Here is a 26,329-nt window from a genome sequence, read left to right on the forward strand (position 1 = left end):
GACTCTCACGCAAGATTTTGTATTACAGCTTCTTTAACAAACTTGTCCTCAAACCCCTCGGTGTATGTTTGAAGCCATCTGACATTGTCTGTGGAAATAAAATAGTGGTTTGTTGGATGTAAACAGCCTGAACAGCCTAAGATCTGTCCACTCCTGTTATAAGCTGCTGTGGCGATGCAGGGACAGGCACAACTACTGCAGAACAAAAGACATTAAAAAGAAAACCTGAACATTTATTCTTCTAGGTCTAAAATATTAGTAAACTACAGCCCAAGGTTGAATTTACCTGGAATTGTCCTTTAAGTTGGAAAACCTGAACGTTTTGCTCTTTTCTTCCTGTCAAAGTCTTCAAACAAACTTTATTCAGAAGCTCATTTAAATCTGAGTGAATCTCATCCCTGATGCTACTTCCTGTTCCTTTGACCCTGAACTTGTAAATTCCTCTGGATTACACGGTCTAATCCGTACAGATAACAGATCACCTTTTCACACCAGATATGTAAATGAGGCCTGTGATGTGTTTTATAAAGAGAGGAGCTCCTTCAGGTGCAACCGTGTGCAGGTAAAAAAGAAACAGCAACAGCAACACGTCCTGTTATAGATGTGATGAGGAGGCTGAAACTCCCCGAGCAGAGCAGAGCAGGTGCAGGTGCAGCGTTGTGTTTCTGCACCGCGCTGGTGAAAAGGCACCGAGCAGAGACCAAGAAGTGGGAGTCGGAGTATTTATAGAGCGATAACGCTGCTGCTGCTCTGCTTAATTAATTACCCAAATTTTTCCACAGAGAATCGTTTCAGGAAGGTTTTCTCTCTCTTTTTTCTTTTCTTTCTTTATTGAAAATGGGTTGTGCAAAAACAAAAGTTATGACTGACGATGAGTTTCCTCACTGAGGGGTACATGCACGCTACAAGGCTCAGGGAAATTAATTAGGCGCCAAAAAGTTGCGATCACAGTCGACTGTTTCTGAATTAAAGTGGTGTGGAGAAAAAAAAAAAACCCCGGGAAAATATGTGTTGAGGCAGAAACAATGGCCAAACAAAGGGGTAAAAGTGAAACGTGATTATCATTGAGAGAATCATTAAGAATCATTAACATTTTAAAGTCTAATAAGAAAATAAGATATTTTCCATCTGGTTAAAACATAAATTACAGTCGGCAGCGCCGCGCTGTGAAGCAGATATATAATAGAGTTGAAAAGTGGAGCTCCTGGAGCGTGCATGCCCCCCCCCCCCGCTGAGCTGAAAACACACTTCAATCGTCGAATCCAAACTGTAACTGCAGTGATACAATAAACAAGTCGTACTGCATGTGACACACGTGGCAACAGAAGAAGTTTCATTATGGCTGTTTCTCGGTTTTCTTCTTTGAGATTAAACCGTCTGATTGACAGAATAAACAGGTTACACACTCGACAACAGGGGAGCTGCGTTTCCTAAACAGCTGAAAAAATCAATCAGCTTTTTTTTCTTTCTTTCAAATTTCAAAACGTCTTCATATCTCAGTTTGTCGAGTTTGTTGTGTTCAAACCCTCAGAACAGGAGCTGTGTTCATTTCTGGGAGGTGAACGGCCTCTTTAATTATCATCACTGCTGCACTATACTTCTGTACACACTCCTGAGCGGGAGGATGAGCGGATGAAAAGGAGAGCAGACTGGTGGCGGATGTGAGGAGGAGGTGAAGTCTCTTTACAGCGTTGGATGGAGAGCGTCACATTCTTTATCCTCGGTTCCCTTTGTCATAAATATTTACCTGTGATGAACATTTTACAAAACCACCTGCATGAAGACGACTGACATGATACAAAAAAAACAAAAAAAAACCTCACAGCACCTGGGACTGCCACATGATCCAAGCCACCAAAGTCAAACAAACACACACATGACACAATCACACACGCACACACACTGCACATCTTCAAAGTAAGCATGTGTGTGGTTGTGATACGACACAGCAGAAGGATCAAAAGTTATTTTAATGTTCGTGTTTCAGCGTTTTGGCCATGGAAATGGATCTTAAAATGTCGCCACAGCATTTTCTTGTAGACAAGATGATGTCATAGCCCGCCTCTTTAACCTGTAACCTGAGCCATATGGCAAGCGGATTTAACATTTAAAAGTTAAGTTTGACTATCCAGAATTAACATTGTAGATATCAACAACGTCTTTCTGACTAGTCGTAATTACATTTGGAGTAGTTGGATTTTTTCAGTTTTGCCGAGTAAAAAAGAACATTTCAGATATCCACAACTAAATTCTTCCTATCCACAATTGTCATTTCAGATATCCACAACTACGTTCTTCCTAGGACAAATTACGTCACTTTTGCCATTCATGTGTATGGGGTTTGTCCATACAGATATCTACAATTCAGTTGTGGATATCCGCTATGTGAATTACGGATATCTGTAACTGAATTAAGACTAGTACGAATTCCAGTTTCAGATATCTTCAACGTCATTTTGACTAGTCATAGTTCCAGTTACAGATATCTACAACGTCATTTCGCCTAGATATCGTAGATATCTCAAACTGGAAGTAGTACTAGTCGTAATTCAGTTACAGATATCTGTAATTCACATAGCGGATATCCACAACTGAATTGTAGATATCTGTAAGGACAAACCCCATACACATGAATGGCAAAAGTGACGTAATTTGTCCTAGGAAGAACGTAGTTGTGGATATCTGAAATGACAATTGTGGATAGGAAGAATGTAGAAATGTTCTTTTTGACTAGGCAAAACTGAATTACAGATATCTACAACACATATCCAGTCTGGCTTTTAAATGTTAAAATGGCTTGCCATAGAGCCACACCGTTGGACGTCACGTAACAACATGTCCATTAAGTTTTCATATTTGGACTGAGACGTCCTCTCATGTTGGCTTCTAATTTTTGGAGTTGGTAAACAGCGTGCAAGCTTCCCATGTCTCCCACAGCGCCACCTATAGGCCTGGTGTATGTACTGCAGCATCTGGAGTCCTTTTCAGTGGATCGTTGTGTCTCCACGGTGTTGAAAGAACGAACAAGAAGAAAAAGCCTGTTCAGTCTACAGAGCTGCAGGGAAGAGGAGGAGCACTTCCACTACCCTGAGCTCCACCTTCGTTACAGTGAATACACGACTGTGACTCCATGTTTCATTATTAGAAGAACTAAAAACTACAAACTGCAGGTGCATGACATATAAGTTTACCTTTTGTTTTGTCATGTGCATCCTACACCACTGATTGAGCTTTTTTAAAAATTGAGCTGAATTTGTCAACTAAAGACTTGATCATGGTGTTGTCTCCTTCTCTGTCTGACCCGAGCTGCCTCTTGAAAAAAACTAAAACTAAAAAACATTCTGGATCTGAAGTAAATAAAAACTAAACTGTGTGAACAAAGATAAATATTCTATGTCACAGTTATAAAAGCAGGTTTTGATTATCTCTGTTTGTCAGATTCAGCTGCACCGATCCTCTCTGTGTCGCCTCACAACCGCTCCAACATTAAAAACAAACAAAGAGAAAAAAACAAACAAGTCATATAATTCAACAGTTGATTAAAACACTTCCCATTTGGTGTCTGAAAAACAAAACCAAATTAAAAGTTTGAAGGAAAAAAATAAACACAACAACCTGGAAACCAATAAGGCAAATGTGTTGCAGAAACACACGGCGACGTCTCAGTCCGCTCTGAAGAAAGAAACGTGATTAAAGACGGAGACTGCGAGTCATTACGATTAAAAGCTGAAGTTTTGCATGTTCAGTGAAACTCTCTGGATCAACGTTCACCGTTAATCTCAATGTTCAGGTACAGATGAAGAATCTCAGAGTTCAGTTTCACACAGAGAGTCCTTCTAACTGAAACGTGTCTCGGACTTTGTCCTCGTCTGTCCAATCAGGAGACACGACACGACACAACAACACGTCATAATCCGGCTCGTAGCCTGAGAACATTCTGCGGGATGTGGGAAATAAAAAAAAAGACATGAAACAGAGCAGCCTCCGACAAAGCCGGTGAATATTTAGCGACCCAGATAGGAATATAAATACGAGTTATCCCCTTCTCCCTGCACACAGTCGTTACGACACTCGTCTAAGCCGCTCATTATGTAAATAAAGACGGAGCGGAATAAGACGGAGATGTAAAGTGTGTGTGTGTGTGTGTGTGTGTGTTTGGGAAAAGAAAACACACACAATCTGTGCAGGATGCATGAGGAGGAAGGAATAAAGAAAAAGAGAGCAAGAGAGAGAGGAAAAGAGTTGAGAACAAATAAAAAGAGCGTTGTTGTTCGTTTGTTTTGTTTTTTTTAACCCTTAAAGGAGAATTCCGATCATTTTTTTTACCCCTAAATCGTTGTCCTGATGGTCACCCAGTGTTCGTTGGAGCAAAAAACGCGACTAAAATTGCCGCAGGCAAACCGGAGTTACACCATGGGTACCCGGCGCTAGGGATAGCCACAACGCTAACCTATGGGGGCAATTCTTTCAACCACAACAAACACTCAAAAAACAATCAAATATCTCTGGTACATGACTGGAATCCTTAGAGACACCATTGAACTCATATAGTGGACAGTATAAACAGTAGGCCTATAAACTTTATGTTTTTGCATGTAGTCACTCACCTCAGATAGCCGAACTCTGAAACATCCTGAAAGACATTACTATCCCCGCCACAGAAACAAACACTTTTTCCTTGTTGTGATGATTTCTTTACTAAAATAAACGGTGGAGCAGTGCAGTGGTAATGTCCAAAATATCTCCGATCATTTATTTTAGTAAAGAAATCATCACAACAAGGAAAAAGTGTTAGTTTCTGTGGCGGGCGCTCTGTGATGGGATAGTAATGTCTTTGTGTGTCTTGTAGCTATCCCTATAGCGCCGGGTAGCCATGGTAACTCCGGTTTGCCTGCATCAATTTTAGTCGCGTTTTTTGCTCCAAACAACACTGGGTGACCATCAGGACAAGGATTTAGGGGTCAAAAATGACCGTAATTCTCCTTTAAATGAGTCGTTACCAAAGCGATGGGAGTGCGTGAAAAGGCTCCTGGTGCTTCTGCTCCGTAGATCAACACCGTTACACAACAGTAACAACAACAGCAACAACAACAACAACAACAAGAGCAACAACAACGACAACAACAACATCTACAACGGCAACAACAACAATGACAACAACAACAATTGTGCTATAGTGACACGGCGCCGGGTCGCTATACAGATGATGCACATCGCTAACGCCGTGCGTTAGCTAGCACACGCTGCTAATGTCACTTCAGTTCGATGGCGTCCGACAGGAAACCAGGTGATGTCACCGGGTGATGTCACCGGGTGGGGGGGCGGGGGGGGGGCACCAACGACCCCTCCCCTCCCTGAAAGTCATTGTCGTCGGCAGAAAGACAGCTGCGAAGTTCGGCGTCGACGTTTGAGCCGATGATGATTGATGATTGTTTTTGTTTTTTTTAAATACTTTTATTTTGAAAACAGGAAGGCCTTTTCAGAGTAGTGGCGGTTGGTTTGGGTGTTCGCAGCTTTGCAGATTCTGTTTTTGTTTCTCCAGGTATAAAATACAAACACGTGGTCACTCAGCACAATCACACACCGACCGGCAAAGCTGAAGAAACACGGACGTAGCGGTTAGCTAGCTAGCTAGCTGGACGTAGCGGTGATGCTAACGTAGCAGCATCGCGTCACAGTCGCTCTTTTCTTTGCTCTGCGCTCTTTTTGTTTCATTTTTTTATTTATATATATATATTTTTGTCATTTGATCACGTTTGTCTGACACTGACCGACACACGTCGTCCGTCTCCAGGACACAGTTAAACACACACACTGCACGATCGCCACCACACGACTTCCCTTCATTTGGACTTTTCTTTCTTTCTTCATCTTTTTTTTTCTTTTTTTTTGTTAAAGAAAGCGACACGGTTGCAGTCAAGCAGAGAGGAGACGACCGATCAATCAATCAATCGATCGATCAATCGGGTGGCGGGGGGTGTTGTGAAGCAGGTGGGAGTTGTAGCTGATGGAGGCGATGTTGGCGGCGGCGGCGGCGGCGTCCTCCTCCTTTCACCACGTCCTCTCTCTCCCTCTGTCCAGTCGTCTGTCCCGTCCTCTCAGACGTAGATGGCAGTCCGGGAGATGACCGAGCCGTCCCGCTGAGACTCCATGTCGTCGTCCAGGTACACGTCCATTTCCTCTTCGCCGCCGCCGCCGCCGTGGCCTCTGTGCACGTGATAGGCCGGTGGCAGCATGTTCCCGCCGCCAACGCCACCGCTAACGCCGCCGACGCCGCCGAACCGGTCGTACTGCTCCTCCTCCTCCTCTTCCTCCATGCTGTCGTCCAGGTCGAACTTCCTCCGCTCGCCGCCGTCGTCGCCGCCCATCAGGATGTCGTGTGCGGACGGCGTGCTGCCGGCGGCGGCCGCGTGGTGGTGCAGGTGGTGGTGGAAGTCGTTGGCGTTCTCCGTCAGCGTTCCCGTGGCGTCGCAGCCCTCGCGGTACGTGTAGATCGGCCCGTTGTTGTTGCCGCCGCCGCCGCTTGTCCCATTCTTGCCGCCGTTATTATTCCCGCCGGCGCTGAACAGCAGGCGGGCTTTGTTGCCGTAGTCGCCGCCGCCGTTGCTGCTGCCACCGCCGCCGCCGTTGCCGCTGCCCGTCGCTATGGAGTCGCCGCTGCTAGCGTAGCCGCGGCGCTGCTGCTGGCGGCCGCCGCGCGTCAGGAGGACGCCGACCAGCGTGACGACCAGCAGCAGCGCCAGGAGGGAGCCGATGACGGCGCCCGCCACCACGCCGGCGCTGGGCGGATCCTCCAGGGCTTCTGCAGAGAGGGAGGGGGGAGGGGGGGATGATGGAAGATGGAGGTGGAGGAAAAGAAACAAAAAAAAAAGGGAGTTGGATTTGGAGGCTGTTGTTGGGATCAGCCGCTCGCTCGCTGTCACTGCACATCTGTCCAGCTGTCGGGTGGTTAGGGGGTTAGGGGGGAGGGGGGGTTAAGAGGGGGCGGAGTTTGGGTTGTTGTTGTTGTGGCCCCGCCCCCCTCCCTCCTCCTCCCCCCTCCCCCCTTCTGTTCCTGTTTCACTACTGCACCGAGGCCAGTGAGGTCAGTTGGGTTGGTGTGAGCCAGGTTTGCCTCTCCACTGAGTTTTTTTTTTTACAGCAGCAGAACAACTAAGTGATCGGTTCAGTGGCGTGGTGTGTGTCTGTGGCAGCCCACACGCACACACACACATAGACACGCACACATAGACACGCACATAGACACAGGACAGACAGGCAGAGAGGTTATTTGAAGAGGGTCAGTGGAAATGCACAGTCGTGCTTGGAAGAAAGAAAAGGAAAGCTACACCCCGCCCCACTCGTTACAATTCACCAAAACCAAGACCCATGACGAGTCAGCTTCCTGTATAGACCGATTCTCCTTGTTGTTTAGGCTACAACTACTTCCGGGTAGAAAACCAGCACGTAATTTGAATGAGAACAGTAACAAACAAGAGTTTAGCTAGGCTATATAATCATATTTTCCATGCCCTATCACCGTTTAGACAAATCTGAAATGATTGAAGAAACATCTGTGTGTGTTTTGTGTTGCTATGTGTTGTATTTATTCAGTTTAGGGTAATCACGGTGTCTAGAAAGCATCAGTGGCTGCAGCTGACAGGGACAGCTAATGGTAGCTAAGCTAACGGCGGTAGCTAAGCTAACAGCAGCTAAGCTAACGGCGGTAGCTAAGCTAACATCAGGACATCAGCTGCTAAAACCCTCCCGTTGTCCGACACATGAAACTACTCCAGTTAGCTATGTCATGTTGTAACTCAGACATACGCCTTTTTAGGAGACTATAGCAGCAGCCTTGAGTGTATTGACTCCAATGGGAAAATTGAACGTGAACACAGATTATGGTCGATCGTTTCTCCCCACAGTCACTAGTAAGTAAATTTTGGACTCATTTTTCACAAGCCACATCTCTTCTGAACATTTTAACACGAAAATGGCAATTTTCAGACGGACACATCAGGTGGAAATGAACTTTGAACGCCTGCAAGAACTATTTAAATCATTTTCGTCATGCTAAATATGACTGAAAGCAGTGTAAATATTTAATACAATCGTAAGAAAATATGAATATTTCACTTTTATCAACCTACAAATAATAAATAAATCCACACACACGGTCGGTGGGGGGACCCGTGACCACGCCCACTTAGGAGACAGGAAGTGTAACCATTTCATATCATTGGAGCAGCCTCTCTATCTTGGTATATAGAGTATCTAACACTTTATAATAAGTACACACTATTAAGCATTAGTTAAGCATTAATAAATACTGAATTCACCATTCACCATTCAACACATGAATACTCATTAGTATATATTTATAAACACAGTTAAAAATGTTTCACTCATCATTGATAAGCACTAACTGTATTTATAAACGACATTCTAATGAGTATTCATGCGTTATAGCCTAAATGAAGAATTCAGTATTTATGTATGGAAAGCCGTTTTAGTCATAATGAAATAAATTAATAAATGCATAAATAAATAAATATAGCCATGAAATGAGTCCCGAATTAAATAAATAGGATGATAAATAGATATAAATGAAATATAAATACATATATTTTTATTTTAAAAACAACATTTTTATTTTTCCAGGAGACTTTTATTTTCTAACGCCTCATTTATTTATTTCCAGATATTTTTATTTCCTAATGTCACATTTATTTATTTCCGGTTACTTTTATTTCATAACGTCACATTTATTTATTTCTGGGGACTTTTATTTCATAGCATCACATTTATTTATTTCCGGCGACTTTTATTTCATAACGTCACATTTATTTCTCTCCTCTTTTATTTCATGCTGCAATATTCAAATGAGGGGGCGGGGTTATCTGGACCCTTTCAGAGTAAACATCACATGCGGAAGTGCTGTTGTTGTTAATTGTTGACGGCTACTCAGCAACTTGATCAATAACTTGGGGAGGAGAATAGTGTTTTAAACATATTTCGTTTTTTCTAGTTTCTGTTGTTGTTACACATCTCTCTGCCTTATGTGTTAATATAATACATCCATTCTTAAGTGTGCTGCGTAGCTAACCAGCTAGCTATGTCTAGCATTATGTCCCTGCCACAGCAACTGGGTAAAGAGCAGACGGCAGTGTGTCTCGAACACAAAGTGGAGAGGCAGGGATATTGTGGAGCAGGCTAGCAACCTGCACCCACCTCCCAAAGAAAACATATAATGAACTGCAATGAAAATATTTAAGTCGTTACCGGGTGTAGCTACGTAAACAGAAACAGTCTCTTTGGGTGTGTTCGAAACCGCATACTACATACTGCATACTGTCCATACTCCATACTACATACTCATCAATCAGACAGTATGCAGAGCGTTTACACTGCAGCATACTACATGATAACCCATAATGCATTGCGCTCCTACCCGAGCCAAAATCAACAGGCTAAAGCTGATTTCATTTTAGCTCTAAATTCTTTAAATATATCACTTTATTAACATTTCAAACGTTTTTAGGCGAGAAAGTAGCCGTTTAGATCAGCAGTGTGTCGTTAATTTGTCTAATACCATCTGTTTACAATTTTGTTCGGACGATTTCGGCGCTACTAAAGCTAGCCGTCGTGAGCAACACACTTCCGGTTACTTTCACAAAATAAAACACCCGTTGCCCTTTACTATATAGAAAACCCCAACGATAGAATTTGTGCTTTTATTTTGAAAACAGGAAGCGAACCTACCCTCGATGTAGCTAGCTTTAAACCGCAGTTTTGACCGCTCTCGTCCCGTTAACGGCATTTAACCGTTCAATATGCCTTACCGGAGAGTCTTGCCAGCTCTGAGATCGGCCTGGTTCATTGTAAAACATTTATTTATTGATGTAAATGTGGTGTTTTCTGTGCGTACAGACCCCAAGGCAGTGCTGCTCTTCTGTCTTGAACCACAAACAAACTTCTGCTAGATTTCATCAATGAGACCAACATTTAGAACCCCAATGTGCGGTTAGTTTATCCAAACGACGGCTGTTTTAAGTTTGCCCCGATGTTTTATCCCCTAAAAAGAGTTTAATCAGCCGGTGGTAAACCTCTAAGCCATCGGGTAAGTTAATTAGCGGTCGTTTTCTCCACCTGGGCGAGGACCGTATAGCCGGCGGAGCACGTCAGGAGCCGGGCTGCTGCCTCTATGATGTCGCGGTCGCTGCTCGGACCTGGAGCTTCACTTCTCCGAAAAACATCGGGGCAAACTTAAAACAGCCGTCGTTTGGATACGCATCGCTATCGGCGGCAACGATGACAGCTACTGCGGTCCGACGGCAAATTCACGTAAGCTACTGCTTCTCTGGGAAAGAGCAGAGCAGACACGTAAACGTACTACTTGTTCTTCTCAACCAGAGTGCCAGTAGGCTCCTAACACATAGCTCAGTGGATAGGGAAGTGGATTGTTCAACAATTCACAACAACAGCACTTCCATACACTAGATCCAGCGCAAAATAAGGTGAATAGGCCGTCGTGTGATGTTTTACTCTGAAAGGGTCCAGATAACCCCGCCCCCTCATTTGAATATTGCAGCATGAAATAAAAGAGGAGAGAAATAAATGTGACGTTATGAAATAAAAGTCGCCGGAAATAAATAAATGTGATGCTATGAAATAAAAGTCCCCAGAAATAAATAAATGTGACGTTATGAAATAAAAGTAACCGGAAATAAATAAATGTGACATTAGGAAATAAAAATATCTGGAAATAAATAAATGAGGCGTTAGAAAATAAAAGTCTCCTGGAAAAATAAAAATGTTGTTTTTAAAATAAAAATATATGTATTTATATTTCATTTATATCTATTTATCATCCTATTTATTTAATTCGGGACTCATTTCATGGCTATATTTATTTATTTATGCATTTATTAATTTATTTCATTATGACTAAAACGGCTTTCCATATTTATGTACCTCTTTCTATCTATCAATCCCAAACTCTCTGTCTCACTTTCTTTCTTTTTTCTATCTACCCATTTTCTGTGTTTTACTTCTTTCTTTTTTCTTTTTACCCCTCTATCTCTATCTCTTTCTATCTATCCACACCCTTTCTTTCTTTCTTTCTTACTGCCCCTCTCTCTGTCTCTTTCTTTATTTCTTTCTTTCTACCCCTCTCTCTCTATCTCGTTTGTTCTTTCTTTCTTTCTTTCTTTCTTCAAACTCTTCAACTGTTACACATGCAGTATTTCAACAGTTGCTTCTACCTTTTTAACATTTTCTTCAGCTCATTCAGCATTTCTTCAACAATGGCGTTCAGCTGCTTTCAGCATTCACATGCATTTCCTGCTGGAAATGCTTCTTTTTCTAGTTATTAATGCTTAACTAATGCTTAATAGTGTGTAGGCTACTTGTTATAAAGAGTTACCGAGTATCTTTGACCTCACCCTCCCCCTCCCTCTCACCCCCCCTTCACCCCGTCCCTGCTCCTCTCTTATCAGTCATCTAGTCACACAGCGCCGTCCGAGTCCAGATCTCAGGTAAAAAAGCTTCTCAGCGTGCGGCGCTGCACTCGCGCCAGGACGAGTTTAAAAGAGGATTCACTGCAGGAGCAGGGGGGCCCGGCTCAGACAGGGTGGGGGGGTAGAAGGGGGGTGGCGGGGGATTTGTACGAGTGGATTCATGCTGAGCTAAAAAAGAAGCCGAACAGAGTAAAGAGAAGAAGGTTGGAGAGTCGATAGTGAAGTGAATCGCACGTATACGATGACGTCGCTGTGTGAGTTGCATGCTGTCTCTTTATAGCCTATATTAGGGTACAGCTGGGTGGGCGGGGGGGTCTGAGCCCCTCCCTCCCTGATTTTATGCAAATGTCGGGCGACGACGGTTGTGCCAGAAAACTCCTGGCTGGCAACCGCGGCAACGAGTGCCAATCAAACGATCTGAAAGGAGCCCAGAGTGAGGTGAGGAGCCAGGGCAACAGACTCACAGATCACACCGGACAGACAGACAGACAGCAGCTAATGATGCACCGACACAACCAGTGTGTGTGTGTGTCTGTGTGTGGGGAGCCTGTGATTCATACAAATAGTTCATTAAAGGGATAGTTCACCCAAAATTGAAATTTCTATCTACTCACCCTCAAGACAAATTTCAGAGTGATCTGACAATAAAGTGTAATCTTAACTTATCTTATCTTATCTTATCTTATGTGGACTAAGGGCTGGGAGAAGTTTCAGAGTCCTCCGTGGCTTCTCTGAGTTACAGGGGGTCTCGGCGTAGCAGTGCATGTCCATATAACCTCCATCAATCAATCAATCAATCAATCAAAAACTGAATAAATTAAAAAAGAAAGAAAGAAAAAATTAAATAAGTCTATATTTCAAGCTTGTTTTGTAGCGGAAGCTCCTCTTCCTGGTCTGTCAAATTTGGACGAACCGGGAAGGGGAGCTTCTGCTACAAAACAAGCTTGAAATATAGACTTATTTAATTTTTTTCGGGACAGTTTCGCCGGGACCCCCTGTAACTCAGAGAAGCCACGGAGGACTCTGAAACTTCTCCCAGCCCTTAGTCCACATGAGAGTGAGTAGATAATGAGTGAAATTTCAATTTTGAGTGAACTATCCCTTTAAGACGAGAGGAGATAAAAGAGTGTGGTATATCAAACAGAGGCTGTGGTCCCTCGCTCGCAGGGGACAGAGGAGGAAGAGGAGGAAGAGGATGAGGAAGGCGATGCCAGGGTGAGACAGACGGGTCGGGCTGGAAGAGGCGGGGCTCTGGGGACAGGAAGTGATGTCTAAATTAGGGGACAGAGTCTAACTGGAGTGACAGAAGGCGTTAAGGATGATGGATCCAACTTTCCCTGTCCTAGTTTTACTCCTCTTCCTCTCTCTGTCTCTGTCTCACACACACTCAAACACACAACACAACACAACACAACACAACACGGCGCTACAGTATTTTTTATTTATCGTGCCGTTTGTATTGGAAGCATTAGCGGCGTTTATTATCAGGAGGAGGCCGGGTGACAGACGGCTGAGTAACGGCCTCCTCTGTGCAGCCTGTCATCATCCGTCTGTTAATCAAATAGTTTAAAAAGCCCATTACGCTGCAGTCGGCCGTAAAGAGCAGCGTTCCTGCTGAGCTCCATTACAGCCCACACCTTCATTCTCCTACAAATCTGAGGTCACGTTCAGCAGCGGCGGATTCGTTCTCTCTACAGTTTCCTACAGTTTTTCAGAAGCCACAAACGAGGAGTGAAGTTTAAAGGGATAAGTTCAACATTTTGGCAAATTGTGCCCATTGCCATAATCCCTATAGTCATAGCAGTAGGTTCGTTACCTTTAATTGTCGGTGCAAGCTATTTTTAGAACGGCGGAGCAGAGCCGTGAGCTGCTCAGAGCTACGCTACAGAGGCTCATTATGGGATTTCTTGGTTTCCCTCATCAAACTGATCAAATACTAGGGGTGGGAGAAAAAAAATCAATTTTTTTTTTTTTCAAAAATCATTTTTTTAAATATTGTGCAATGTGCATTTGTTAGCCTTTTTTACATACAGAGACTACAGGTTTTGACAAGGGTTTAAGTTCACTTTATTATGGACTATGTTCAGGCTCCTACAGCAGCCTATTTGTGTGCAGATAAATGTTAAAAATGCAGACTAAAAATCGAGAGAATTGGCAATAACGTAGAATCGCAATTTAAATCAAATCTCCATCCAAAAAATCGTAGAAGAATCGAATCGGGAGAAAAGCATATCGTCCCAGCCCTATCAAATACACAATCCAACAACTCCACAACGCTCTGGTGGACAAGTTGTGACCTGCACATTCTCCACGCTATGAGATAATAACACAACGTTACGTTAGACAGAGTTGTTTTAGAGGGAAATATATGCAAAATAATAAAAAAAGAGATAAAATGTTGAATTCCTCTTGTGACCTCAGCGTGACTTTACATTTCTGTGAAAAATCTACAACGACAGAACTGATTCCTTTCACAAACAAACACCAACGGGTCTGAGACGCAGCAGCAGCAGCAGCAGATTCACCATCAACGTCGGCGTCAAATCTCAGTCGACGGCGATTTAGTAAACACGGATCTGTGAACATATTCTCCCCCCCCGCCATCGCCAAAAAAAATAAAAAAGTGAAAAGAGAGGGATGAAAAAAAAGAGGCAAGACTATCGTTAGCAAGAAAATAGGCCATGCTTGTCATCCTGATTTCTCATCAACAGCAGCAGCCTGCCTGCATTAAGAAGCACGGTGATAAATGTCATAGAGAGAGGCAGGGGAGCTTATATCAGTCTCTGTATTAGTGTCATGTACATGGAGGAGATTAGGGTGAGGGAGGGAGAGAGTGGGGGAGAGAGGGAGGGGGGAGAGACCCATGAAAACTATCCATTTCTACTCACTTACATTCACGGCGGTGGGGATAATCTAAATAAGAAGATTTGGGATGTGGAGAAGCAAGGTGGAAAGAGTTAGAGAGGAGGGGAGGAGGAGGGAAGGAGGGAGAGAGTATGAAAATAGTGGAATCTAAATCATCTTTTGTTGATCCCTCCCTCCTCCTCTCTTTCTGTTTCAGTTCACGGGCCACACCAGACTTAACGTGACAAGTTTTGAAAAGGTTCAAGTCCATAGATTATATTTAGTTTAAAGGGATAGTTCAACATTTTTGGCAAATTGGCCCATAATCCATATAGGTTTGTTACCTTTAAAGCAGAAGTAAGCGATCTGGTGGTTTTGGCTAACTTCCTGTCAGCAGATGGAGTTAGCAGTCACCGCCCTCGTCCCTACGTCACCACATTAACGCGCATCCCTTGGCTGCACACACAGAGAGGACCGCCCCTTCATGCCGTTCTCTCTCCTCATTGGATAAAGTTTGTAGGATACAAGGAAAGTTTTCTCCTCGGCTCAGAGCAGAGCAGAGTGACTGACAGACCCGTGTTTCAGACCAAACACCTTATAGAAGTGATTGCCGTCGGAAGATACAACTATTTAAGACTTATATTAACACAAATATTCTGCTTTAATTGTCAGTGCAAGCTATTTTTAGAACGGCGGAGCAGAGCCGTGAGCTGCTCAGAGCTACGCTACGGAGGCTAATGGGATTTCTTGGTTTCCCTCATCAAACTCATCAAATACACAATCCAACAACTCCACAACGCTCTGGTGGACAAGTTGTGACCTGCACATTCACCACGCTATGAGATAATAACACAATGTTACCACACAGAGTTGGTTTAGAGGGAAATGCAGAGACTGATGATGAAAAACTGTCCCTGGGCTGTTTATAACCAACAACTGAAACACTAAGGAAATGTATAATCACTGAGAATTGTACAACAAGATGAGTAGCCTATACAGTAGAGAAAACACAAACATACTATTTCTATTAAGTCCAGTTGTCTTTAGTTTATGGGTTTGGTGCTGATGGAAAAATAGTCATAGAGTTCATTCAACCATGTTGATCTTGTGTTCTGTCTTGCAGGAAAGTTTTGTGAGAACGTGAACAATTTTAATTATCAAAGTGGCCTTGAAGAGAGCTGATGTATGCAAACAGCTTTGAGAGGCAAAGTTTCAAAAACACTGTACGCTGTTGCTAGGCAGCATGTGTCTTATGAGTAGCTACTCTGCATTGTGCTGAAATACTGATGAGTTTCTGTGCTCGGGGAGCTCCTCTCATGACTCTGTTGTGGGAGATTCTGTGCACGACTTGAATAAAGAGACGCTGACTTCACGATCCTGAGCGTGGCGACTTCTTTCACCCACAGGTTCAGTTCAGAGCTGCCTAAATAACTGTAACCCTACAAAGCAAAGAACTGTTTACTTCCTGGTAACATTCAAAACAGATTCACTGACAGAGAAGATGGGAATGACCGGAGAGGAAAATCTCATTTAAAGAAAGGCTGCGTCCGGTTGTGGCGTGAATTTGTGGAACGGGTCACATGATGAACTCTAAGGCAGCAGATCTATCTATCTATCTATCTATCTATCTATCTATCTATCTATCTATCTATCTATCTATCTATCTATCTATCTATCTATCTATCTATCTATCTATCTATATATCTATATATCTATATATCTCTATCTATCTATCTATCTATCTATCTATCTATCTATCTATCTATCTATCTATCTATCTATCTATCTATCTATCTATATATCTCTATCTATCTATCTATCTATCTATCTATCTATCTATCTATCTATCTATCTATCTATCTATCTATCGCTACTGTTTAACAAAATGTTTTAAAATAATATATTTTCAGGACATAGAGAAGAGGGAGGGGGAGGTGGTGAGCATAAATGGTTATATTGTACAGTATGGTTCCATATTAATGTTTTCTAAAGGAATCATAGACACTAAATTCACTTATATTGCATGTTTTTATTGTAATAATGCTCAAAATAAACACTCATTCATCCATTCACTCAGTCTTCCAATGTTACAGTATCTCACTCTGAGGGGTGAACATGATTCCTACCACCCAAAGAGCCAAATTCTACTTATTCTAGGTATGTTTTCTAATATATTTAGATGATATTTCAGCTTGAGAAACCTTCAGTCAGCAGCTGCTGCAGCAGCGAGTGGAGAAGCTGCTCAGTGGGAACTCTCATTAAAAACACAAACCCATTCCTTTTTTTTTTGGTCAAGGACGAGACAAATGAGACAAACGTCCCCGTGTATCTGCTCCCAACATCAAAACTCCTGATAAAGACAAAACACCGGGAGGAGCAGACGTGAAACCTCCACACACACACACACACACACACACACAGGAGCTGCTTGTATTAACTAATATATTCACTAATATTCATGGTTTTGTGACAAACAGGAGGTTTATTGTTCTGAAGGTGATTGAGCAGCAACAGTCTCGAGTCGTTAAGTGTCTGAAATGTTGACAGAATTATTCAGTTTCTGTTTTATAATGAAAAATAATCTGAATATCTGATTACAGTTTTTCTCAGTCGCTTTGGTGCTTTTCTCACATCACTCTTAACATTTGCACAACAGTTAGTGCATTTCTCAGAACAATTATCACAAACTGCAAAACCTAGTGGATGACCTGCAAAAGCGCGTCACTTGCTCAAAATGGATTGTCCATCCCTCAAAAGCAAGTACTCATGTCAATGAAACTGTCAGTGTCGTCAAAATGAGAAGTCCTGACACCATCGTTTATGAACAAGATAGTCAAATGGCTTTGTCATGTTTTCATTAGGACACTTTATTCTCTAAGTGTTTTCCAATGCAAAAAGTGATGATACTACCTGAAAATGCTCAAGACAGCACTATACACTACTTGTAGCCATGTGAAAACTACAGTAAAGTTACACATTACTGTATTTAGTGGAGATACTGAATATGTATGTTTCACATTTCTACTGCATATGCTCTTTGCAATTCTGATTTGTTCACAGCATTGTTCAAAGGAAAAATACACTACAGTCATCTACAACAAACATATAGTAACTGAACCTATAGAGTACTGTAAATCATTCCTGCACATCCAGACGTTCCAGTCACATTTTCATCTACATCACTCTGTCAATTGTAGCGATTGAAACAGATTCAATATTCCCAAAGATACAGTAATGTCATCCTTACATTGTATCTCTTTCAACCTTATGCCATTGTTTGTAATGGGCTCAGTCTCTTCCACCTCTGTGAGGTTGTCTTGTAATCCTATGTGATGCAGAGTAAAATTACAGTAATGTACAGTACATGTAGGCTACTGCATCAACCATTATTACTGTAGTGTACAATACTGTAAAAGTGCTTCCTACTTGTAAAATGCTGTAGTACAGTACCGTACTGTAAAGATGGGAAATCTTTACTGTGGTTGCTGTAATACATTACAACACAGTAAATCTGTTCTCTAGTGAAGCTGTAAGTCTAAATGTAAATGTAAAAAAGTTCTTGTCCCACTGTATCTTACAGTAATGCCTGACACAATGACAGCAGTGCAGATTGTTTAGTGCTGAATTACTGTCCAATACCATACATACCTATTGTTCCTTACTGTAAATGTTTGAATAATTGAATTCACAGTGCTTCTCCCAAAATTTAAAACTAGTTTGACAGATTTTGAAAACTAGTTCAAGAATTTTGTATGTAATGACTCAAGCAATGAAATGAGGACTATTAGTTTTATAGGGAAAGACCATTCAGCGTTCAAAAGTATAGTTCATTTTGACTGACATGACATAAACAAACGATAATGTTGTAAAACAGCAGAGAATTGTATGAGAGCAACTGATACATGTCCAAAAGCATTTGCAATTTGTTCAGAGGAAGGAGAAACTGCTACTATGATGTGGACAAATGACTACATGTTGTGGAGGTTGAACTAATAGTTATGAGAACTTTCATTCTGATCTGAGAATAGCACCAAAGCGACTGAGAAAAACTGTAAAATGATGAGTTGTTTGTTGTGCAGTTTGGTTTCTCAGTGGGCGGAGCCACAGAGACACAGGTGCACAGTTTTGAAGCTGAGTACAAAAGAGTCACTTGTTGAAAACAGTGAAAACAGACTTTCAGAAAACATGAACCATCTTCTAGTCTTCGGTGATAGCTAAACGTGGCCTTGACCTTTGACCTCTGATCTCCAAAACCTACAAATACATTGTAGGTTTGTAATACATTTTGTTTGTATTGGATTTGGATTTGGATTTGTATTTGTATTTGGAATACAAATACAATTTGTAATACATTTGTCTTGACTTTTGACGTTTAGCCAACACAATCTGATCAGTTCATCCTAAAGTCCTGGTGGAAGACTTGAGAAACCAATATGGCGGCAGATTTATAATAATAATAATAATAATAATAATACATTTTATTTGTAATGTTGTATTTAACAATAGATCTCATGAAACTAAAAAGTGTCATCTCTTCTATCTGGTGCAGCAGCTTCTCAAGTGAACAGGTGCCTGGTGACATCACATCCTGATGAAACTTTCAGCATCTGTCTGTTTTTCTAAAGTTAAACTCTAAGATCTGTTTTTTTTTTTCATTTGTTACGAGTTTACGAGCAGGAGACACCAGCATATGTGTGTGTGTGTGTGTGTGTGTGTGTGTGTGTGTGTGTCTGGGAGGCAGAGGCTCAGATCAGCAGATGTAAGCGGAGGTGAGGCCGAGGCTAAACGTTATCACGCTGGGTTAATGGGACCCAGAGGCAGCGCAGACTGGAAACCACTGAGCTGATGTAGAGACTAGAGAGTGTGTGTCTGTCTGTGTGTGTGTGTGTGTGTGTGTGTGTCTGTGTGTGTGTGTGTGTGTGTGTGTGTGTGTGTGTGAGATAAACTGCAGTCTTCTCTTAAAGCTTCTTAAATAATGACTAGTAGAAAGGAACCGGTGAGTCACTCAGTCAGGACGATTATCGGTCAGAAAAGATTTTCACCGGCTGACGACAGAAAACAGGAAACACACACGGAGTCACAGAGTCTGACTGATATTTAGTCACAAACAAAAAAAACCTGAAGCCTCAGAGCAGCATCTTAAAGGGATAGTTCAACATTTTGGCAAATTGGCCCCATTGCCATAATCCCTATAGTCATAGCAGTAGGTTCGTTACCTTTAATTGTCGGTGCAAGCTATTTTTAGAACGGCGGAGCAGAGCCGTGAGCTGCTCAGAGCTACACTACGGAGGCTCATTATGGGATTTCTTGGTTGAGTTTGATGAGGGAAACCAAGAAATCCCATAATGAGCCTCCGTAGCGTAGCTCTGAGCAGCTCACGGCTCTGCTCCGCCGTTCTAAAAAATAGCTTGCATCATTGCAAATGAGGGAAACCTCAATGATTTTCAAGGTTTGAATTGAATCTGACGTCACACCGAACCTGACCTGAACTCCATCAGTCTCACTCACACACACACACACACACACACACGCTTAATTACCTCTGATGACACGGACAAACTCGCAGACACACAACGAACACTGGGAAACACACTGTCTGTTCAATTACCTCTGATTATCCCCTCACTCTTCACACACACACAGTTCATTTACCCTACAACCAAATTCTTACACCCCCCACCCTCTCTCCTCCATCCAACCACCGGTGTTTCCATGACGATCTCAATCACTTCCTCATGCAGCGTCTCAGCCAGGGAGGAAATTTCCTGCTGAAACCATCTTCATCACCGATTCTCTACACACTGCTTTCATCTCTGCACGCACACACACACAGAAATACACACACACACACACACACACACACACACACACACACACACACACACATACGTACACCCCACTCTCACCCATCCTCACCCCCCACCATCCCTCAGTGAGGAAATAATCACAAAGAGAAAAGTCACTCTGACTTCTTTTTGTCTTGTTTTTGGCATTTTTCCTGCCTCATTGAGTCTCACTGTGTACCCCCCCTCCTCCTCCTCCCCTCATCCTCCCCCTCTTTCATCACCCCCCCTTTGAGACCCCCCCCCCACACACACACACACACACACACTTTTAAATGGATGCTTTCTGACACAGAGAAGCAGATGGGATGAAAACTAAAGAGCAGAGACAGAAGGGAAGGAGACGGGGGAGGGAGGGGGGGGAGAGGAAGAGGGAGGGAGGGGGGGAGGGGGGTGTATGAAGGAGGAGATGGATGGAGAGATGATGGATGGATGAATGGAGGGAAGTTGAGATAAGAGGGTGGATTCATCCCTGCTAAGATCATTACCCCTGTTCACCTTGAGAGGGAGGGAGAGGGAGGGAGAGAGGAAAGGAGAGAGGGGGGAGAAAGAGATGGAGGGAGGGAGAGGAAAGGAGAGTGGGGGAGAAAGATAGAGGGAGGGAGAGAAAGAGAAGGAAGGAGAGACGAAGAGAGAGGAAAGGAGAGATGGAGGGAGGGAGAAAGAGAGAGAGAGAGGAGGGAGAGAGAGAGCGAGCGAGGTTCATCTACATTGTTTCACTGCTGAAAAACACACAAAGTTACAAAACGCCCACATGGGAGGTACGACAACATGCATGAGCACACACACACACACACTAATGTGATCCATCCTCACACACACACACACACACACACTCACTAATTACCCCCCCCCCCCCACCCCCCCGCTGCAGGAGCTCTGAACTTCAGGACGTTTCCCAGGAGCTTCTCCACCTCCTCTCTGACTTTACACTCATTTAGCTCAGCATCCAGCTGCTACACACACACACACACACACACACACACACACCTCCCACTTCTGGCTCCATTTACCTTAATAACCCCCCCACCCCCACTCTCAAGTATAAATGTGAAAATTAGGGCCTACACTACACACACACACAAACACACAACATGTTCACAAAACCACAAGAGGATACGGACATATAAAGAAACTGTAACTCATATGTGATGGCTCCCTGCAGTGCCCTTACTGTAGCTAAAAGTAGTGCACTTGAAGTTCATTTTATTAACTATGCATGAGTATAAGTATAAGTATAAACTTATAGCAAGTATACTATGGACCATGTACTTGTAACGTACTATAAAGTTTACTAATTTAATACTTCTTCGTACGACGGAGTATTAGGGCCACATTGAGAAAAAAAAACACAGACTTCGAGAATAAAGTCGTACATTTACGAGAAGAAGTCATAACATTATGAGAATAAAGTGGTAATTCTTGTGGAGTTGTAGTAAATAAAGTCGTAAATTTATGAGAATAAAGTCGTACATTTCCTACGAGAAAAAAGTCATACATTAAGAGAATAAAGTCTTAAATTTACGAGAATAAAGTCATAAATTTATGAGAATAAAGTTGTAAATTTACGAGAATAAAGTCGTACATTTCCTACGAGAAAAAAGTCATAACATTATGAGAATAAAGTCGTAAATTTACGAGAATAAAGTATTAAATTTACGAGAATAAAGTTGTAAATTTACGAGAATAAAGTCGTACATTCCTACGAGAAAAAAGTCATAGCATTATGAGAATAAAGTCGTACATTTCCTACGAGAAAAAAGTTGTACATTTACGAGAATAAAGTCGTACATTTCCTACGAGAAAAAAGTTGTACATTTACGAGAATAAAGTCGTACATTTCCTACGAGAAAAAAGTCATAACATTATGAGAATAAAGTTGTAAATTTACAAGAATAAAGTCGTAAACTTATGAGAATAAAGTCGTACATTCACGAGTAATAAAGTCGTAAATTTACGACTATATTCTCGAAGTTTGTGATTTTTTTATTTGTCAATGTGGCCCTAATACTGCGTCGTATCTTTGGATTAAATTGGAACATTTTAAGTTTAGTATACTGCCTCAGTTTTAGTATAAAACGAGTATACTTGTAGTACACTTTAATGAACTACTTTTTTCCTAAGGGTGGTTATAAACTTCAGGAGAACTACTTTCACCTTCCTCACTGACTTCTACTCTCATTTAGCATCCAGATGTTGCTACACACACACACACAAACACACAACCTCTGGCTCCATTTACCTTAATAACCCCCCTAACCCCCGGCCCCGAGCAGAACTGTAAATAAATACAGCCTACACACACACACACACACACACACACCACACACACACACAGAGTTGTGGAAGCATGTGCTCACAGAAAACACAAGAGAATATGAACATACAAAGGAACATTAACTCATATTTGACAAGTTTCTAACACACAGACACACACACCTGTACACACACACACACACACACACACACACACACACACACACACACACACACACACACACACACACTCCTGTAGACCTGTAGTGACAGCACGCCACAGGAATGCTCGGCTGCAGCCAGGAGTTTTACTGAGTGCAGATTAACTGTACGGTTGTAAAACACAGTCGTAAAAAAAGAGAAGAAAAAAACAGAGCGAGGCAACAACACAGGACTGGATATCGATCTGAACCAACACACAGACACACACACACACACACACAAGGCCAAGTCAGGACCTGTGTGCTGAGTCAGCGCTGTGGAGTGGAGGTGAGTGGAGGTGAGTGGAGGATCCTTATGAACGTATTCAAATCTCTCTGATAACGGAGGTCACGTCCTGCTCTTCACTCTAAACGAGGCGGCTGGTGAGTTCAGCTCAAGTGTCTGCAGCTTCTCCACGTCTCCTCAGACCACACCAGGTCACGCCGCCATAGAAAAACTAGAAATTTACATTATTCTACTGTCTGAGAGGAGATTTTTCTTGATACTATAGAGCTGAAAGAGTTTCCACGACGATGTCCTCCCTCCAGCTCTGGGTAATTAGCTACGCTTCAGTAACGTGTGTGTGTCTCTCTGCTACGATGAGCGCCATGACCTTAAGGAGGAGGGTCGAGGGCCGGCGGATCGCTGGGCGTGTTGTAAACGAGCGTCGCGCTCGCTGTAACTGTCGGTTTTACAATTACCCTTTAAATCTCACTGCAGGTAGAAGAGAAGACGGCGGCGCGTTGAGTGGTGCGTGGAGCCGTTTGTGGAGTGGTGCCCTCGGCATAGGCGGCCTTACGTATGTTTCAACCGTTTCAATTGAAATGGGCCCCAGCCACCAGGAGGGCCGCCAGCTGCCAGCCACCAAGTCAAAGACAGTACAATAATTCATAGGTTTCACCTTATCATACACACACACAGGCCTACATCCACCACACACACAAACAGCTCTGTCCACCTTGCAACCCCTGATCCGCTCTACAACCACTGATGCGCGTGTCATGCCACACCGCGACAGTAGCCTACTAATCGCTCCTAATTAATAATACAGCAGGAAATATCAATAACAACGTAGCTTACCTTTGAAAACGGACCGCAAACTATCAATAGACCCTCGTTTTCCTTCTCCCAGTATTATTCCTTTTCTCTTAGCGTTTCTAATGTCCTTTTGTTTTGTTTTTCCTGCTTTCCTCCTGACGTGCGCCCAGTTGCGTAACCTGATGATTGACGTCTGTCAATCACTTTTTTTCCTCGGGTTAAAATGCCTCCAAACAGGCGATCTATGAGTAGGCTACGTCCTAACTTAACAGAGAAATAAAACACAGCGAGAACACAACTAAAATGTGATATTATTGGCAGCTTATTTACAGATTTTAAGAATGGAGGAGACAGCTGTCTGTCTGTCAGCTGGCTGGCAAATAATGTTATGTCTAACAGGGTAGGGCCTCATATGAAACATTGAAACGGGCCCCCAGATGTCTAAGGCCGCCACTGGCCCTCGGTAATCACGGCCAGATTGTCTCCCACATGAAAACTGAGAAAACCATCTTTTTCTTGTTCGTTTTGAAAAGAAATCTCAGGAAACACAACATCGTTTTAAGAAATATCTGCACACTTATCCCCTGAAAACGCTGCAGTACGTCCACCAGGCCTGTGTGTGGTGCTGTAACGCTGAGAAGAAGACAGAAAGCTTCCCTGCTGGATTCAAACTCTAAACATTAGAAGTGGATTAAATGTTGTCTTGGGAGTCGAGTCAGAGCAAAATATGACGATAACTAACCCATGGGGGCGATTCTTTCAACCACAACAAAAACTCGAAAAACAATCAAATCAAATCAACAGTTAGCATCATCGCCTGCGGGATCCTCGCCTAGGGCAAGTCCGAACCAACAACATCGGTCACACCTGCATCAATTTTAGTCGCGATTTTTGCTCCCCTCAAACGATTTAGGGGTAAAAAAATGGCCGGAATTCCCCTTTAAGCGTCTGCACGAAAAGGCCGGGGCAGCGTTTTCAGATTTTCCCACTCAGGGACCGGTTTGCTGTCCCGCATTGTTATTGACAGGCTTCTGTTCTGTGTTAACATCTGGTGTTTATAAAATGATTGTGTGACATGAATGTCAATCAAACTATAGGAGGCGGAGCTTCAGTGCAGATTAAAGGTGCACTGCGCCAAACAAACAAAAGGCGGCAGAGTGAGCATGGAAGAAAGAGACACGACGACTGTGGCGAAGAAAAGAAAATGCAGGTTTAACAACGACCGGGTGAAACCACTGAGAGAGTTCTCTGTGATGTTTTGCATGAGTCGTTTTTCTGTTAATACGATGTGAAATGACACGGAAAATGCAAAATTAATCAATATCAAGACACAAAACTCTGAAGTGCATTTGTTTCCTCTTTCATTTCTGTATTAACTCACAACAGCATCTCATCCCATATTGTTCATCACATTAATCATGAGGGTGTTGTTGAGCTCAGGTCACATCTTTATCTCCATGCACTGGAATTTCACACTGTCACACACATACTGTACGTTGTCTTTGTCCGCAAATTTAGACTTGTTTTTGTGACGCACAACAGAAACACAAAAGTCACAAGTGTGTGAACTCCCTTCGAGGTCGGAGAGTTCCTGGAAAAGGAGCGACTCCCCTTTCCTGTATCGTTTTGTGCAACTTGTCCAGGCTGCAGAGATTCCCACGGGCTCAATTTGTTAATACTCAGATTCCACCGAGATGAGACATCAACATAAAACTACAACCTTGAAGTATTGGATGAAGTCCCACACTTGGAAACACACACACAGAGACACACACAGACACACACACAGACTTCATCTTAACAAGCTCACAGCAGCAGAGTCTTGGACAGAGAGGTTGTGGTTGGAGATGAAACGACTCAGTTTTCACCTGCAGCCAAAAGCGACTGTGTAAACATGAAGTGGTTTGAATAACAACACTGCACCCGGAGACGACCCTGACACATCTGAACCACGCCGAGTCATGAGTGTGTGTGATGATATTTGAAAAGATGCCGAGTCATGACTTGATGCTGCTACTGAGACTCTGAAAAACAGCAACAACAAGAGAAGCAGCCTCTGTCGGCCCGACACGTCCACATAGAGAAGCATTTAATGCAAATCTGTGGTGATCCATCACCCAGCTGTGGTGCTTACTCACAGCCACTCACTCACACACACACACATTAACACACACACACACACACACACACACACGGAGCCGTCAACTTGACTTGGTTCAGTAGTTTAATGAACATTATTGATGGCGAGGCTACAGCACTGCTGGCGTAATTAGTGTGATGTCTCACACCTACATGTCTGTGGCTTTATTAATTCAGTAGAGACTCCAGCTATTAGACACTACACACACACACGCACACAACCACACGCACACAACCACTCACACACGTATGAGCAGCAGAACACTCATGTCATAATCCAAACCCAGAGTAAGAGCTCTTCCCTTCACACTCTGCTTGTGCTGCTGCATTATGCCCTGAATTTGCATGCTGCTGTGTGTGTGTGTATGTGTGTTGTTTATACCGTGTGTGTGTGTGTGTATGTGTGTGTGTGTGTGTGTGTGTGTGTGTGTGTGTGTGCGCACAGCAGCATCGTGCACCGCTGCCAAATATATTTTTAGTCTTATTCTGCTTGGCTGGATTCAGGGAACT

At 42.9% G+C, this 26,329-nt stretch overlaps 1 protein-coding gene across 2 annotated transcripts in view; it reads right to left on the bottom strand.

Annotated features, from left to right (window-relative positions):
* Positions 1–26,329, bottom strand: part of pvrl2l (PVR cell adhesion molecule related 2 like) — a 407,983-nt gene that overhangs the window by 165,427 nt on the left and 216,227 nt on the right. Inside the window, exon 7 of one of the 2 annotated variants that reach the window (XM_085790686.1) lies at positions 5,537–6,802. The exons of the other annotated variant lie outside the window; for it this stretch is intronic. Coding sequence (XP_085646812.1) covers positions 6,099–6,802 — 704 coding nt within the window. The 3' untranslated portion in view covers positions 5,537–6,098. Of the gene's footprint in view, positions 1–5,536; positions 6,803–26,329 lie in introns of those variants that run through there. 2 annotated transcript variants of the gene reach the window in all.

The sequence above is a fragment of the Trachurus japonicus genome, chromosome 11, assembly GCF_045865225.1.
Source record: "Trachurus japonicus isolate A0001 chromosome 11, Traja_1.0".
Lineage (NCBI taxonomy): Eukaryota > Metazoa > Chordata > Actinopteri > Carangiformes > Carangidae > Trachurus > Trachurus japonicus.